Source organism: Mugil cephalus, chromosome 16 (genome assembly GCF_022458985.1).
Source record: "Mugil cephalus isolate CIBA_MC_2020 chromosome 16, CIBA_Mcephalus_1.1, whole genome shotgun sequence".
Taxonomy (NCBI): domain Eukaryota; kingdom Metazoa; phylum Chordata; class Actinopteri; order Mugiliformes; family Mugilidae; genus Mugil; species Mugil cephalus.
Genome location: NC_061785.1, coordinates 11018702 through 11035994, shown reverse-complemented (window position 1 = coordinate 11035994; position 17293 = coordinate 11018702). Strand labels below are relative to the sequence as shown.

The 17293-nt window shown below is 40.5% G+C and overlaps 2 protein-coding genes across 3 annotated transcripts in view; both read right to left on the bottom strand.

Annotated features, from left to right (window-relative positions):
- The window catches only part of LOC125022127 (ankyrin-3-like), a 149821-nt gene extending 144767 nt beyond the window's left edge, over positions 1-5054 (bottom strand). The window contains exon 1 of the mRNA XM_047608462.1: positions 4805-5054. Within this exon, the coding sequence (XP_047464418.1) occupies positions 4805-4840 (36 nt within the window). The 5' untranslated portion in view covers positions 4841-5054. The remainder of the gene's footprint in view (positions 1-4804) is intronic.
- Positions 5055-7781: 2727 nt separating this feature from the next.
- acsl5 (acyl-CoA synthetase long chain family member 5) lies at positions 7782-16735 on the bottom strand. 2 transcript variants are annotated; one of them, XM_047610070.1, is made up of 22 exons: positions 16679-16735; positions 15726-15777; positions 15030-15193; positions 14826-14937; positions 14541-14605; positions 14363-14464; positions 14165-14264; positions 13707-13885; positions 13525-13557; positions 13387-13438; positions 12093-12166; positions 11936-12013; positions 11714-11848; positions 11468-11602; positions 11130-11225; positions 10643-10715; positions 10435-10523; positions 9964-10080; positions 9280-9423; positions 9096-9197; positions 8812-8883; positions 7782-7943 (listed from the first exon to the last, which is right to left on the bottom strand). In XM_047610070.1, exons 3-22 carry the CDS (start codon positions 15183-15185, stop codon positions 7806-7808), a joined length of 2052 nt encoding a protein of 683 aa, XP_047466026.1. In that variant the 5' UTR covers positions 15186-15193; positions 15726-15777; positions 16679-16735; the 3' UTR covers positions 7782-7805. The 2 variants fall into 2 exon arrangements, with proteins under 2 accessions (XP_047466026.1, XP_047466025.1); XM_047610069.1 differs by having other exon boundaries at positions 16540-16729.
- Positions 16736-17293: the final 558 nt, after the last annotated feature.

The window sequence follows — 17293 nt, the reverse complement described above, 5'->3', positions numbered from 1 at the left end:
AACTAACCCTGGAGGAATTCATATTCTGGCATCTTTCCTGCTATCTGGGAGCTCTGGTCAATAGATACCATTCAGTTTTCACAGACTCCGGTCATTCTCTCGATCGCCTGCTGTGTGTCTGGCTCAGCTAGTCACCGACACACACACAAACACACTAACACACTAACACATACACACACAGCGCCAAAGTACAAATAAATCGTAATGCTTCTAAGTCGGCATAAATCCACTGCTACAACTTCATGTTTGTTTAAGGCTCAGCGTTTTATTAGCGCCGTCTGGTCCAACACACACTAACTCAGTGACTTGACGTTACCTCACCACAACTGAGGTCATGTTTACTGACTTCATTACAATGGCCTGCTCTGAAAGCCATCAGTCAATCCCATCCTCCCCTGCAGTTCGCTGAGTCAGCTCAAATAGACGCTTCTCATGACAATCAGACAATGACCAGGCTCGTGCAGAATAAATTAATAGAAGAACTACAGTGACTGAGATAGCTAAGCCAAACGTTTGAGGTCTTATGACTTTTCATGGTTGTTATACATCATAAATCATCTCATTACAAAACTATGAGCTTCAATTGCACTGCCAAGTTTAGCAGGAAGTAAGGCCTGTTTTGCTTGGACAGCATAAAAGTAAAAAAAATATGAAGTATTTAAAAGCTGGCCAAAGTGATGAATCTTCATATCTGAGCATGTAAATGTTCAGGAGGGGAGAAGTGTTGGCAGATTTAAATGCATAGTGTATTTTCTGGAACTGGTTTTGCTCAATTAATTAATTGTTTGTTTCAGTACAAACTCATTCAGATTTGCGCCGGCTTGAGTTCCAACATGAGTCACAGTTTTTCATTTATATGAATCCAAGGTTTCCTAATTAATCAACAGAAAAATTAAAGAGCAATTGTTCTATTTGCTGTCTGTTTGGCTTTTAGATCGTAGCCTGAGTCTGAAGCGGTGACACATTAAAACTAGAAAATAATGACAAGTGTATTTAATAATAAAAATAATTACACACAAATTCTCTTTGAACAGACAATCGCCGGTATTTAGCCCATCCCACGGCATAAAGCGTCTCACTCATTGCCCATCACTTTGCAGCTGACACTTTTTAGACTTCGGTTGCCTAGGTAACCCTTGGTGTTTTCTAGTGAAACAAGCAGAACTAGTAATTTCTCTCTATTCCAAAAGAAAATACTGTCCACAATGCCGCCGCCTGATTGGTAACATTTGAGGAACTAACCGTCTGTCATTAGAATTAAGCTGCTACATCAATAGCAATACTATCTGTGAAATTTTTAACTCATCCAATCCCAATTGAGATTCTAAAGTCTGCAGTATTTGGCATATTTGACGCTTGGAGTTGGCTTCAAACTAACTGCTACCATGCTAAACATCAACGTGGGTGTATTTTGTTTAAACAAATACCCAAAAAGCAGTTTTGCATGTCTCAGCTCAGTAACCTACATGGTAGATCCTCTGAAAGTGGTTGCTTTTTGGATCTCGTGCCCCTTGCTAAACGGTTAAGTTTTTAAGAATGAACATATATCGCATGCACACTGTTTTGCTGTTGAGTGTGAGACACTAAGTTTAAAAAGCTAATATTGCTACCAGGTAGAGTTCACTCTGATCTAAAGAAAGTGTGCAGATTTAGTTTTCCCCCTGCGACCAATCACAGCATTTTTTATTTCATTTTAAAACTATGGACAAAATTATTAACTGATGGATCAAGCTTCAATGAAAGAATTCCGATTTGCCTTGACAGGTTTTTTTTTTTTTTGCTTCTCAAGAATCAGTGCTGGTCTGTTAACTTTAGTTTTGGCTGGGCTACAGCAGAAACCAAACGTTAATCGTGTGACATGAGACAACATAACTTCAATATCAACATACCCAGCAACCCTTTAGTCCTGTCAGACCGCCCTGTACACACATTACTCTGCAGGCTCCAGGTGTAGTGTAAGCACTGTGTTGTCCATTTGCCTTTGACCAGGACTAGGTGGAGTCTCAGTGTGTTTGCTCTTCCATTAAAACCTCCTGCATGGTGTCCAAGCAACAGGTGGTTATTACTACTACCACTACAGAGGAACAGCCTTCCATCTACCACAACAATCTGTGGTTGACCATTAATGGACAGATGCGAGGCGCCACAGACAGATACAGGCGTACAAACAGATAGAACATAGAAAGATCGATCAAAGAGTGGATCTTACAGGTTTTTCTGAGTAATGCTGATGAAAGTTTTCAAATTTTCATATAAATGTTTAAGTTACATTTAAAAAGTTTTCCCTTCATGTTTGTGGTGTGCAAACAGAAGTCTTAGGGTCATGACACACCAAGCCAACACTTGGCTGTTTGCCGAGGTCAGGTCGTCCATGAGCACCTTGAATGACAGTGGCACAAAAAATATTTACACTGAAACTGTAGGGCTCCCCAAAATACCAATTCTTCAATAATACATCCTTTAAGGTTTCCTCTTTTTAATGACAAATACAGACTACTGCCACCAGCTGGTAGGAAGACACAGGTACAGATTTTATGTACAAGCTTGTCTGCGATTGTAGTAAACGACCTATGGTAATGCCATAGTAGCCCTTGGTTTTTAAAAAAGAATAGAAATCAAGTATGTGCAGTTTAAATCCTCACTGTTGGCACAAGGCAACTGTTGATAATCAGGATTTGTTTGACTTTACACTTTCACTTACAAAAGTTTCTCATTAGATTGCACCATAGAACATTATTCACAATGTCATTTCCATATTTTACATGCTAAATTGTGACATTTTCAAATATGAAACCCATTTTAATCTCCTGAGGAGCACATATCACTTCCTGGTACAGCTAAACTATGCAGTCCAGCGAGTTGCTGTGAGCACGCTGCCAAAGTCGTGCATAGACACCACTGGACTGTTTATGCTTTTACGGTATGAGAATGTGATGAGGATCTTTTCAATTCTCCCCTTTTGTAATGCCGTAGAAGAAGAAGCATGAGAAAGGGAGCCAAGAGAAGTGATTTGTCCATTTCAGGCAAAACAAAAATAAATGCGACAGAAAAGCTCAAGGAGAAAGGGCCTGTGCCTTCAGACAATTTTTTTAATATTTGCAGACTGTGACGGGTTATTAATTATTTGCTAATACTGATAACCGGGTTAAACATGTAAAAAGCCAGCTCATATAGTCTAGCTGCTATATAACTCATTCTTCTGCCGGGTCAAGGTTCAACCTAGGGCTTTTAGCAGCAGCATTGGCTGAGAGAGTGGATTTATGTTCAGTATTTAGTCATCTCAGGTGCACTACTCATTAACAGTGCATACAAAAGACACAAAAAACACAAAAAACAATGAGCCAGCATGTGTAAATATTAAGACATTAAAGGATTATGCTGGTGGTTTTGTGTTGACTGTGTTGAGCTTTATAAACAAGAATGTATAGTATTTTTTGTTGTTTCAAGCATCCATAGCTTTCCATTCATTTTTGTGCATGATAAAATAACTGGTCCAATGCAATCACAATGTCCCAGACAGAGCTCAAGGTGACACATTAAACCTGCTGAATCTACCCTGAAACAACTGGTCAAAATACAAATATCCTCACTTTACAATAAGACTGAGGAAAACCAGACATGTTCAGAATTAAGAGGCTGATACTGAGACATCAACTTACAACAGTGGCACATAAAAAAAATCATTCCACAGCTGTCAATACGAGTTTTTCCACAATTGTATTTGTTTTGTCCAAGCACAAACTGCCAGGCCTAAACAATAAAGTTTGTCAAATGACCAAAAGCAAGTTAAGTGTCATAGACCCACATGTTAAAACTTCAACACTTTAACAACCTCAGCTCCACTATTATTCTATACCAGTTGTTGAACTAGCTGGAAGTAATGTAACCAAGATGGCGGCAGCTGGAGCCACCATACTGAGCTTCAAACCCCTTCACAAAACCTACTAACGCCTGTGACTATAAATATAACGTGTTCATGAGTAAACTGCGAACAGCGTACTCTTGCAGTAGCCTATTCATAACCTTCTAACTGAATATTTCAGTAGACATCCAGGTTCACAGGTTGCTACGATAGCTGGCATTTTCAGAAATGGTGGATGAAAAGTGAATATCCAATATTGTAATTTTGTTTTCTATTGTATTTTATCTAGTGGTATTTTACATCTGAGATAAATGTTGACATTCTCATCTCATCATCTGATCTCATTGCATTTTCTATATTAAGCTAGTAGCTCATTAGCTTCGTTGACAGCAGTTGCCTAGCAGCGGTTTATACGCCAATCATTCACACTTGAAGGCAGCAAACATCCTATTCTATTCACATAGTTATTATATGCTACAGTTATTATATATATGTATCTATCTATATATGTGTGTGTATTAATGTCACTTTATGGACAATCCTTGCAAGTGAACTAGAATTAGAACACACCTGTGATGACAGAAATACAAAGTAATTCATTGAGTCCTGTCAGAGCAAGTGATGCCTGACTATAGACTCTTTAAGATTAAGTTCTGCACAAAACTCCACCAGCCAGTTCCCAAACTCGTTTGCAAAGCAAAGCAGCTGTAAAATGAGAAATACAAGCATACTCCTTATTTAATGCTCTGTCAGATCAAATCTTCCTGCAGAGGAAAATAAAATTATTTTAAGCGCGTCGTGGGAGGGAAAAACAAACACGCATTTCAGTTTCACAATCCAGGCAACAACCTGAAGCAGCGTGTAAAACGTGGCTTTAAGCCCGGAAAGTCTTCAGCAGCAGCAACTACAACTTAACAACTTAACAACTTAAAGTCCGCTTACCTGCTCTGCGTGGTCACCTGTGGCGGAAGAAGCCATGTTGAAGAAGAGTGCAGCAGCTGCTCCGGTTCTCAGGTAACTTTGATCACCAACTCTTGGTCAATCGTTATGTTAACGCATTAAAGAAAAAAAGAGGTGACATCTACCCGAAGTTTCTCTCTTTGATTTGTGCCTCGGGGAAAGCACGAGAACGGTGAAAGTGGAGTTTTGGAAAAGTCCAGGTGGAGCGGCGCAGCTCGCCTCCGCACCCCGGAGCGATTCTCACCGAGAGCAGCTGTGTGCAGGAGGAAAGCCAACACAAGGGGGCAGCATTACCCGCTCCCTCCTCCCCTTCCTCCTCCCCCTCCTCCTCCTCCGCAACAACAATAACAATATGGTGTTTATCTGCAAATAAAATACATAAAATCTGCCATCTTCTGGCTCTCAAGAAAAGAGAAATAAAAAGAAAATGCACGAAAGCTGTATTTATTTTAGATATAATTATTTTTTCATTTAATAGTAAAACGCTGTTCATTGTTTAATTAACTTATTTGCATCCAAAACCTTAATTTAGAAATATAGAAAATTAAAAAGTCAAATAAATATAAAAGTGCATTTGAAAATTGGCTGATGGTTCTGCAAGAAATCTACTATTACCTACTATACTATACTATACTATACTATACTATACTATACTATACTATACTATACTATGCTATACTATACTATACTATACTATACTAAACTATACTATACTATACCATTTTACTTTAAAAACTAAAATATAAACAAGTAATGCAGAACTGGTTTAAAACATATTTAACATATTATGTGTAAATAGAGACTAGCAGTTATGGCTGCAGTTCTGACTCTAACTTTATTGGGAGTTTGTTGCTGAGACAGTTGTGCTACTTACAGGTCCTGCAAGTTGAGAGGTGGAGCTTCTCTGGATCAGACTTTGTTCATCACATCCTACAGGTGTTGTATTGGATAGAGATGTGGTAAATATGGAGGCCAAGTCAATACCTTGAAATCACTGATGTGTTTGTGCCAGGGTGCATTATTTTGATGGACCATATTTTGGTTAATGATTAGCAAGACCATCAAACAAGATAAAGATCAGATCTAATTCCATTCTCGTAGGTCTCAAATTTAAAAAGTATATCTTCTGGATTAATGTAACAATCAGAAAGTAACCTTTTAGTAAATTTGGCCAGTGTAAACAGCTGACTAATTCAAACTGAAATCACTGGATTTTCAACAGTAAATTCAACTAACTGTGTTTGATGTTTCATAGTAACAACAAATTAAACTAAAGTTTAAACTAAAGATGCTATAACCCAGTTGTCAGAATCTCTCCAGTCCTTCCACTTCTCCTTTTTTTCCTGTGCCGAACATGAGCTTGGATGACAAAATTTCAACATATTCAAACCACTGACAGTCACCGTGATAACCACATAATCTGTGTTACTGGCCAATCAGTGCGTTTCCTCTGGTCAATAATTCACTTTGCTATAAAAATTAAACATTGTTTAACCTTCTACTGCTCTTTATTACAGTCATGAGATAATAATAAATGAATACTGCAACATCAGACACATCTGGTCCTGTCGTGTTTCTGTTGTAACACACGAGGGCAGTGTTGACTCACAAAGCAGAAAATGTTCAACGGATCTGAAGACATTTAACTCACATTTTGACCTGGCAGGCCTTTATATATAACACAAACACAAAAATGTGCTTAATAGACACCTTAACGATGTGTAAACAATGTGACGGGTTTTTAGGGGCGTGGCTTAACTGGATGCGACACATCTTTACACGATAGCCTGAAAATAGCAGTTAGCTTATTTCAATGGACTTTTTTTTTGGCAAGAATGGACAATTCCACTCACTGGATGGACGATTTCACCAAGGAAAGACGGGACGAAGTCTGGTCTATGTTCATAAAGTGAAGCCTCTCAATCAAAGATATTACAAGAAGTGATTGGAACCACTATGGAGGGTAACGTAGTAAATGCAACTTCTGCTCGGACACCCCCGAAAAACACAACGTTGCGTTACGTAGCGGTTAGCATTAGCATTAACAAAAATTCCATGAATAATGATCAGTTTAACGTAATTTCAGTCACGATTTAGTCGAACCCCTGACGTTTTCCAGGCTTAAACTGGTGCCAGTCCTTTATTTTAATCGCCAAAGCCAAACTAAACAAACAAAGTTGTCTACAAAAGGCAGTGACTGGTATTTGATAAAACTTCGGGTTACTGTTTTTGATTTTTCGGTTTTATACAGCAAGACATATTCATGGTTCAAAGTGACAGTGTTTGCCTCCAGCTAACGTCGTGACGTGGGTGTGACGTAGGCCAAGAAGGAACAATTTCTCCAATATTACCCCTATACTTTATATAATATTCATGTGGGTGTTTTCTGCAATATTAGAACATTTTAAGGTCCTCTGGTGAAGATCAGTTTAAGTCAACTATACCCACCAAGTGTAATCACTTAAATTAGGTGCTTATGCTCAGTCATCGTAATTGCAGTTTTGTCTAAAATTCCCCCCATACAAAGATGCTGGACAGGACACCCTCAGAAGGCCCATGTCCATTCTCCTAGCATTAGGAAGGTCTAAGTGCATGTTTTCAGATTACAAGTCCAGCTACGATGGCCTGTGCTCCATCCATCGTGTTCACTTAAAAGTCCAGTATATCATGGTCGCAAGAACATACAGGATCATGAAAATAAGTATTTCTACACAAGTCATGCACCTTCCAGCCTTCGAGTGAAACTCAGGTTACAGTCTGAATGGTTCATCCAACAGTCTGTCCAGCCAACACTCACAAAAGGAAGATGAGATTAACAGAACCCCATTGTCTCAGTCCTTTACAGTGTTTTCATGCCTTAAAAACCAAACTCAATTCAAATACCTACTTATACTGTCATGGTGGTTTAGGAAGGATGTTGGGGGGAGGGGGAGGTGATAAATGTCATGACGCAGGTAGATAAGTTGGTAGTGTTTTATTCCATTTATTGAATATTGGCATAGAGTTTGTCAATCTGTTGCTGGAAGAGAGCCTTGAGCTCGGCCCTCTTAGCTTTGAGGGTGGGAGTTAACAGGCCGTTCTCAATGGTGAACTGCTCTGGGTGGAGGTATACGTCTTTCACCTGCATCAGGAAAGAAAAAAAATAAACAAAAACGAATGTCAGTCAGGTCTAAACTAAGATGGCATGTGTGAAGAGGAGAAAACATTTTGGTTTGGTGAAGAGAGGAGTCGATTGTCTGAAATCTGCATGTTCTGGACATGACTTTGAACAAAAGTTTTACATGTGTACCACAAGAGGGCGATAAGTCACAGGTGGATTGAAACGTGTAGCAGCAGAAAAACTAGATTGTGTTTTTGTTCAGTTTCTATAAATTACCAGAGCAGACATTTTCTATTAAGAGGACAACACATTTTGTGACCATTTCATGGAATATGTTTACACTGACTAGAGTTTCCAGGTCATGATCTTGTTTTTGAACAATCCTGTTTGTTTTTGCACATGTAAACATATTCCAAAAACCTGGATTAGACCTGATCCAGTTTTGAGAAATAGGATTGTGACACAAGTCCGTGTAAACATTAGTAATCAAAGCACCTTTTAATTTAATGTGTTTCCCCCCCTGAATAGTTCTGAAAACATCTCCAGAAAGAAACTAGGATAATGTTGCCAAACAAAACTAAGACCCTACAGAGAGGGTTGTTGACATCTGCTTGTGCCATGGATGTTGTTGGCAACTTAAAAGGAAAACTGGTGAAACAAACATGATTGGTTGACGCATCAATGAATCACCGAGTACTGAAACAAGCTGAAGTTAGTTCAACTTTGGTTTCTAAAGCGTCATAAAGTGACAAGAACCAGCCTCAGACACAAAAACTTCCACAAAAACTGAACTATAACCTGTTGTCCTATTGCCGTTAGTGCGAACAGAAGTGCAGCTTAGTTTTCTTAGCTCACATAACCACAGCATGCATATGCCCTCCTCGGTTACCTGCTCGAAGGACTTCAGCCCTGCTTCTCTTCCAAGTTTGGTCATGTCTGCAATGACGGCCTTCTTAACTTCCTGCAAAACAAAGTCATTGTTAAACGTCTCCCTGAGCAATCATTCAGCGCTGCTCTGCTTTCATTAAATCTGATTTGCAGACTTGTGCTTTATGCGTTTTACAGCAAGGATGCAAGTCCACTCCAACTGGCTACTTTAAACACAATCCCGTTTCCTTCAGATTTTTGCTGAACATTTGCTAATAAAAAGGTGAAAGTTGTTAGAAATGTTACATTGTTTTTGCAGAGTTCTTCAATGGAGCCTTGGCATCCCAGACGTTTGGCAAAACCTGGCAGGACATCAGGGTCAGGGACCACAATGGCAACTAGACAGGACTGCGAACGGAGAGGAAAGCAATGTGTAAGTGTTCATTCATGAACTGGGTGTACGCACACATCGCAAAGATGCTGTCTTTACCTGAAGACTGTCTCCGTGCACAAATACTTGGGCCACGGGTTCGCTGCGTACATAGACGTTCTCGATCTTCTCTGGTGCGATGTATTCACCCTGAGCGAGTTTGAAGATATTCTTCTTGCGGTCGATGATCTTCAGAACTCCACTCTGTCACAAACAAAACAAGTGAGCCTGGAGAAATAACAGTTACCAGAGACTGTTGTGAACAGTGTGCTGCAAGATGAATTTTGTGTCCTCATATTGAACTGAAATGGCATTAGATTAGATAACACATAACTGGTTTTTACATTTTACCACAAATTGTGAGACCTTTTTCCTCAGTTCTGGTCTTTATTGCTAAGCTAACTATCTCCTGGTTCCAGATTCGCAATCATTGGACAGCCATTAGGGTATCCAGTGTTTCATTCAACTCAACAAGCAGCACATCAAGTTAATGGATTCCTGTCAAGACTTGTAGAGTAGAAGCCTTTCAGGGTGACAAACAATCCCTAGGCCGAGACAAAACTGCCCGTTTTTCCAAAACCGTCAACCTCTCGAGTTTGGTGTTTGAGAAAATGGATGACTACGGGGTTCCATCGAGACAATACGAAGGCGATACAGGAGAAGCTTGTGGTCGCACCAATTCAGTCTGTGGTAAACATTGAACCAGCTACCCAACTCATTTACATGTTATGGAATGCCATTTACCGGAAGCCATTTTCCGATGTCCCCAGTGTGGAGCCAGCCGTCATTGTCCAAGGCCTCTTGTGTTTTCTCTGGGTCTTTTAGATACCCCTTGAAGACATTTCTACCCTTGATGCAAACCTGGAAGAAATCAACAAATGTTTAAGTCTTTAAGAATGAGCAGCATTTAGTCGTTTATTGAAATTACTCATATATACATACACACACACATTTTACCAGTCTTCCATTTGCACTGCTCTTACTGCTGCCATTATTTATGTTTATGTCTGTGTATAAGCTACTGGACACTCGAATTTCCCGCCGCAGGATGAATAAAGTATTTTTCCATTTTGTGCATCATGTTGTGTGTGTGACAATCAGTGCATCAGTCAGTTTATTTTAAGTGATTTAAAGCATGTGAATTAGTTTGTGACACATCATAGCCACTTCTGCAGCATTTGAACATGTCTAACTTTTGAATTCTCATCAACTTACCTCTCCTTCACCATTTGAAGCAAAGTAGTTCATTTCTTCAACATCCACCAGCTTCACAAAATTGCATGGCATAGGCACACCTACATGACCTGAGGTCAAAGATAAAACACATTCCTGAATTATTTGCATCGTTTGACAAAATGTGATAAACAAGCCCGTTTAAAAGCTACAGCCGAGGCTGAACTTTGGTTGCCTGTGTAGCAGATACCTGAGGTGGCATCTCCTGGCATGGTGAAGGTGCAGCCGGCTGTGCACTCGGTCTGACCGTACGCCTCAAAGATCTGAGTCAAATACGAGCAGAGCATGAGCAGTGTGACCAGGTCAACATGACATCGCTATTGTGCAACCAGTTCTTCCCAAACACAAGCGCTACTGTATCAGTTTGTAAACACCTCAGAGTTTACTAAAGTTTGCTCTTCACAAACCTAGGCAACACAAAAAGTCCCTGAAGACATGGTCTATCAAAAAACAACGCTGAAATAAAGACAGACTTGTTGGGTTTTGTGAAGAGGTTTCGCCACTCATCCAAGTAGTGAACTGAAGAAGCCATTGGGAATCAACAAGTGTCTTAACTACACTTTTTTTTTTGAAAAAGTCAAACCCTTCTCAAATGGAGAGGAGCATGTTTAAAGAAAAACATTCATATTAATCACATTTCTATTTGAAGACAGATGCACAGAAATGATCATGTTTACCTGGCAACCCAGAGCAGCTCTGAGGAAGTTGAGGACAGATGGAGATATGGGTGCTGCTCCCGTCACCATGAGTCGCACACGACCCCCGAGAGTCTCCTACAGTCAAAATTGAATACAATTATAAAACGGACTGTACTTACATAGGACTTTGCAGTGTTTCCTCATACCCAGACCATGCCAGGTGCCCACCTGCTATGGAGCACTTCCATTTCAGTGTTTTGCTCAAGGACTCTTTGTCTGGCCAGTGATATAACCACCAACCATACTGGACAACCCACCCTACCACCCGAATGCATGCCTTAAACACAATCTACATCTGTTCAACCATGGGAGCATACCTGGACTTTGTGGAAGATGAGCTTGTCCCATAAGCTGTTGTTCCGGATGATGCCGTCTTTTACTTCTGCTAATTTCCTCTCCACTGCAAAGTTCAGCAGCCATTTTTTGACAGGCGATTTGGCTCCGCTCTGAACCTGAAGACATGAGACAGATCGTGGCACTTTATCCAAGGGTTTTCTTTGGTTGTAGTTCAACGCTAAATCAAAGGACCGAACAAGCTGTTCCTTCCAGTGTAAATCACTAACTTTATCGTAGACACGGTTGAGGAGTCGAGGAACAACTGGGAACACTGTGGGCTGCAGGGTTTTCATGTCATCTGGCAGCAGTCTGATGTCGCCCTGGAAGAATCCCACCCTACCTCCGGCACCATAAAGTGCAGTCTACAAGAAAAAGTCATTAAAACTTTTAAATATACCCCAGTGGGTTTATATAAAAAGGCTCTATTTCACATTGAGCCAGAATCTTACCTGTACAACTCTCTCAAACATGTGTGCCAATGGCAGGAAGGAAATGCTGACATCCTGGGTACATGGAACAATTGACGACTGTGGGACACACAGAAGCTCTGTTAGCGACAGACACAATTGACATGTGGGTTAAAATATAAAAAGAGATGGCACATACCTCAATGCTTTTGAGAACACCTGCAGCATCAGAGACCACATTCTCGTGAGTCAGCATCGCTCCCTTAGGGTTTCCTGGCAAAAAAATAAAAAAAATAATAAATGAAATTAGTACTTTTAAAATCACCAACACGTTTAGTGTTTTCAGTCCTTCCTCGAAACAATTGTTTGGGTGTTCTTTGGACACTTCCTAAGTTCCATTTCATTTGTCCTAACGGCCACAGACTGAATTCATAGAACCTACCTGCTGTAGCCTCTATTGCTACAGTTGTTCTAACAAATCGTAAGTTGACATAACATCTCTACCTGTGTGCAGATCAGATTTTAAAGCTCCGGTGGCTAACTGCAGTAGAAGTCATAAGCTTCATCCTCTCCATGTTAGTGGATGGGACTTTAGCTAAATTTTTATACTAAAGTACACAAAGTTTTTTCAGAGATTTCTGTCAAAGGTTCTGTCATTTTAAATGGCTAATCCAACACTGATATGTCCAAATGTCCATTTATTTTACCCTAAAACAGGCTGTGACATCATGACAACAGCTGTGATTGATAGTGTGACAAGGTCCCAAATGCACCTCTTTAGATTTTGTCCAATTCGAATTCTACAAAATTAGTTGTGCTGTAAAAGTTACCAAAACAACCTCTAGGATCTGAGTAAAGTTAAATGTTAGCACTGCAAAATTATAAGTGAATTAATAGAATAACCAGCTAGCTAAAACACTACTCCAATGTAAGCTCTTTGGGGGAGGTCACGAACCAATAATAATCATTTAGTCTGAATTCATAATGGTGCTTTCGGTAATAGTGGTGGTCGTGGAGCACAGAGCAGAACTAAACATGACCGAGTCTAGTTGAAGTATGGGTGGGTCATTGATAACGTAGCTCAACTTGGTACCATGCAGCCTCTGGCTCCAAAACAAACAAGATGGCAGCTTCCATAGCCCTGGGAATCCTAGCCTCACTGTGACCAATGGGAGGAAGTGGACACGTGTAGTTCATATACAAAATTAGCACGAGAGCGGTCATTTGATCTTTTATATGTGTCATGTGTTTTATTGTGATGATTTCACATGGGATGTAAAACTGGAATGTATAGGAAGAAATGGAAGCAACTAGCCAAATATAGCATAACATCTACATTTACATGCATCATATCTGCAGGAAACAAGTGAAAATGCTAAATTTGTTCAGCTTATCCACTCTTTGCCCTATGCGGTCACATTTTAGATTCCACCATCATGAAGGACTGTTTTTAATTTCATGACCTTGGAGATGAATCAGATCTAACCGATTACCTGTGGTGCCACTGGTAAAGCAGATAATACTGAGGTCTTCTGGCTTCGGAGGCTGTTAGGACACAAAAATCAGCACATCAGAACGGCATGTAGCTTATTAAATCTCAAGTTTATTACGTGACCATAACAGAAACTTACAATGGGCTTTTGAAGATTACTTTTCCCCAGTGCCTGGAGAACAAAAACATGTTTTCAATCATGTCAGATAACTTCCATTATTATTACCATTAGTTGCACGTACAGATTTTTAACAAACTGCTCTTACTTGAGCCGCTATAAACACAAAGCCACTGACTCAACCTCTTATTTATGTGCATTACCTCCATGTCCTGCAAGGACACGATATCCACCTCACACTTGGCTCCTCGATTGACCAACTCTAAGTCAAATGTGTCCATGATGACGATGGTTTTGAGAACTGGAGTCTGGCCTTTCTCCCGGTTCTGCAGCAGCGTTTCTGCTTTCTTCTGGTTGTCACAAAGTACTGTGGATATCTCGGCTGAAAGAATAAGAAAACTTAGCTTTGGATTAACCACAAAATAAACATTTAGGATGTCATTAAAGACTAAAAAGTAAAACAAGATTTATGAGGCAACATTTACAGCAGCAGGCCGATTATAAAATAATATTTCATGAATCAGACAAGGAAAAACAATAAATAAGTGAAGAGAGATTAAAGCACACCCGACACAGATCCCTTTGGAGAAAAGGGAGTTACTGGACTTAGACACGGCTCTGTAATTAGCAGCATTAAGAGTGCAAGAGAAGCGCCAATTACCTCTGTCGATAATGAACACAAGGGCCTCAGGACCCAGCGTGTCGTACAGGGGAACCGCTACCATGGAGTAGGTGTAACATGCCAGTTCGCCAATAATCCACTGCAAGGGACCCATCAAAAAGGAGAGATAGCAGAGTTAACAGTACTCACAGCTGGTAAGAGCAGGGAAAAAAAACAATTAAAACAAAAAGGACTCACCTCAGGTCTATTTTGAGCAAAGATGCCGATGAAAGTCTCAGAGTTTGGCTTCAGACCCTTGTGAAGAAGTGCCGACCCCAAGTGCTCGGCTCTATCGGACACCTTCAAAGAGAGGAAAGTGGAGTAAAGGTCAGCTGAACTTCACTGTACAGTTTATGGATGTTGCGCCTGGTTGTACCTGCTTGTACTTTAGCCACTGGTACGGCCTTCCTGGCTTTCTGTAGCCCAAGCATGGTCCATTGCCTGCAACCAAGAAATAGGGCCCAATATAATAAAGATATTAAGAGTTTTAATTGGTAAAAGTCCACAGCAGTAAGTTTAGGCTCATTTCCTTGTTGTGATTTAAGAAAGAGCATTTTAACTGTGCTCATTTATGGTGCATTTATGGCACATTAGAGTCGTTGACATGTCTACAAATCGTGACATCAATGCTCACAAGCTGAAAACAGACCGAAAGGGTTACCTGAAACTCTCAGACCCCTCTGAAAAACCTCATAGAGGGTCTTGGCGTCACTGTAGAAGTACGACATCAGGTTGTTGTTATCCTCCAACAGAGCAGTCTTTCTTGCGCCATCCTGAGAAACAGAGGTGCTCCGGTCATCACCAACCAAACCCTTGTCGCCGTACAACACAAGCAATACAACACAGAGACCTCGCCGATCTTTACCTTGACGCCCAGAGTTTGGCGGTTGAGGTCAACGGGGGTTCGGATGGGACTGGGCCGCGAGTGGAGGTAGAACAGGGTGGCGGCTGCTAGGGCGAGCAGGGAGACGATGGCCGGGGTCGGGAGAGGCGTGAACAGTAACTGGAAGATGAAGTCCATGGTGCAGCCTGGTGGTGGGATCCAGAAAAATGTACCAAGACTTTAGGCATTTAAAGAATACAACATTATGCAACTCCCATCTTCAACTACACTCTTAGTACTGTCAGAGTTCAAAGTCAACATGAATTGCGCAAGAGATGATCACTTAAGATAGAGAGGAAGCACAGTCCATACACACAGTATTTACATACAATGACGAAGGGATAAAATTTTCATGACCTTTAAGATAAAGGTAATGCAAGACACGATTTGTGCCAGAGGTTAAGGCCAATTATTTATACAAGAATATATCGACACTTAAAGGCAACACAGATATTTTAAAACACAACTTGCATGTATCAGCATTTAAATTTAAAGATTCAACAAGAAAAAAAAAAAAATAGCGTGCAACAGTGATGTATCAACTGAAGACAAAACTCATAATCTATTCAACAGTGTGAACATTGAGAATATGTTGACATTTTCATAATTTATTTCTAAGACGGGACAACTTAAGAGACAAACCATGGACGCTGGAGTGTTTAAAGAAGTAATCAGTACCTGCCACTGGTCCTCTCAGGTGTGTGCGCACAGCTGATCCTCTTCCTCTGCTCTGATGGAAGACACATGGAGCATGAGAACTCCCAACACTCTTAAAAACCTTTGAACCTTGGCCACCATCACTTTCACTGATAAAACAGAACATGCGCACAGGCTTAAAAAAAAAAAAACTGCCCCCGGGCTGTGCTTCGTAATATTAGAGCGCGTATTGTGCAATTTATTTGACCGACTTGCTTCGGGTTTTCCGATCAATAAATGACCGTGATTTCAATCCAGATTCAATAAACTTCACACTTTATCTGCGGCAGAGAAGGGCCAGGATGCTGCACTTGATGAAAGGTCGATATTCTTATCTCCCGTTTATTTTGTTCAAAGTCCCCACGTGTGGAGAAACTGAAGACGCAACCAGGTGTCAAAAATGAACATTTTAAGTTTTAACTAGTTGGAGCCGAAAACAATCCTCAGGCCTTTCTCTGAGAAAGACAAGTTGTGTCAGATCAAACGATAAGAGACACATTTTAGCTCATCTAAGCCTATTGTTGAAATCAGGAAATCTCTCCCAGATAAGGCAATGGTCGTTAATTAAAGCGATAATAGTGAACATTTCCTTGACAGTGGAAGCGAGTGGTATTTGCAGAATAAGGGTGCAGACAGCAAACTACTACTCACAAGCTACTCATAGCAATAAAAACGAGGCCTTGACAGAAAAACTAAGACTCACTTGTTTAATTTAAACTTTGATTTCTGAATTAATTCCAAGTATATGCATCACATTTTGGCAAAAACAAAACAAACAAACAAAAAAAATTTTTCCCCTCCTCCTCCTCCGAGCCCCATCTATCCACTCAGCAAAGCAGAAACCCATGATCTTCTCACGTGTCTTCTCGTGTGAACAAGTTGTCCACGGCGGACACTGAGGTGTGTGTTCATTAGGAGAAGCTTTCAGAGGTTACCTGGTGGGATTAGCAGCGGCAGTTTGGGGCCAGGCTGAGATGAGGGATCCCCTGGGGGCAAAAAAAAAAAGCAGCTGAAGCCAGCAACACCACTAATGTACAATCTGCCCACCTGCGGTCATTAGCACCTTCAAGTGCACACAGGTGCGCGGGCCTCTCTGCACCGAGCAAGGCTCAACCTGCCTCGCCTGGTTTGTGCACACAGCACGCCCAGGAGACTTCACGCTTTGGGTTTTTTTTTTTTTTTTTTTTTGGATGAAAAATTATTAATGAAATCAGCACACGTTCTTAAGATAAACTTCTGTTGTTGTTGTTGTGGTTTTTTTTTCTTTCTTTTTTTCTTTTTTTTCTGTGTTCACCTGCAGTGGAAGGAAGTGTGTTAAAGATAAAAAAAAAAAGAGAAAATGAACTTTGATTTATGGTTGTGAGCGATAACTAAAGGCACACATACATGTGGCACCTTTGGAATGTTCTGATCTGGGGTTGTTAAAAACTAATAGGGGGAATTAGCTCTCGAACATCTGTCGATAAGATGATTGATTCCTCCTCAGATAAAGGCACATGAGGAGTCATCTCTCTGAAAGTCATAAACAAGCAGACGTGTTGCAATAAGGT

What these genes read in the sequence shown, in the direction of transcription:
- acsl5 (XM_047610069.1), bottom strand. Translation starts at nt 16,590, where the DNA reads ATGGGTTTCTGCTTTGCTGAGTGGATAGATGGGGCTCGGAGGAGGAGG. An exon ending in GGGCTCGGAGGAGGAGGAGG is followed by an intron (nt 15,778 to 16,539) that starts GGAAAAATTTTT and finishes GTCTTCCATCAG; the next exon opens with AGCAGAGGAAGAGGATCAGC. An exon ending in TGTGTTCATTATCGACAGAG is followed by an intron (nt 13,886 to 14,164) that starts GTAATTGGCGCT and finishes TTATTCTTTCAG; the next exon opens with CCGAGATATCCACAGTACTT.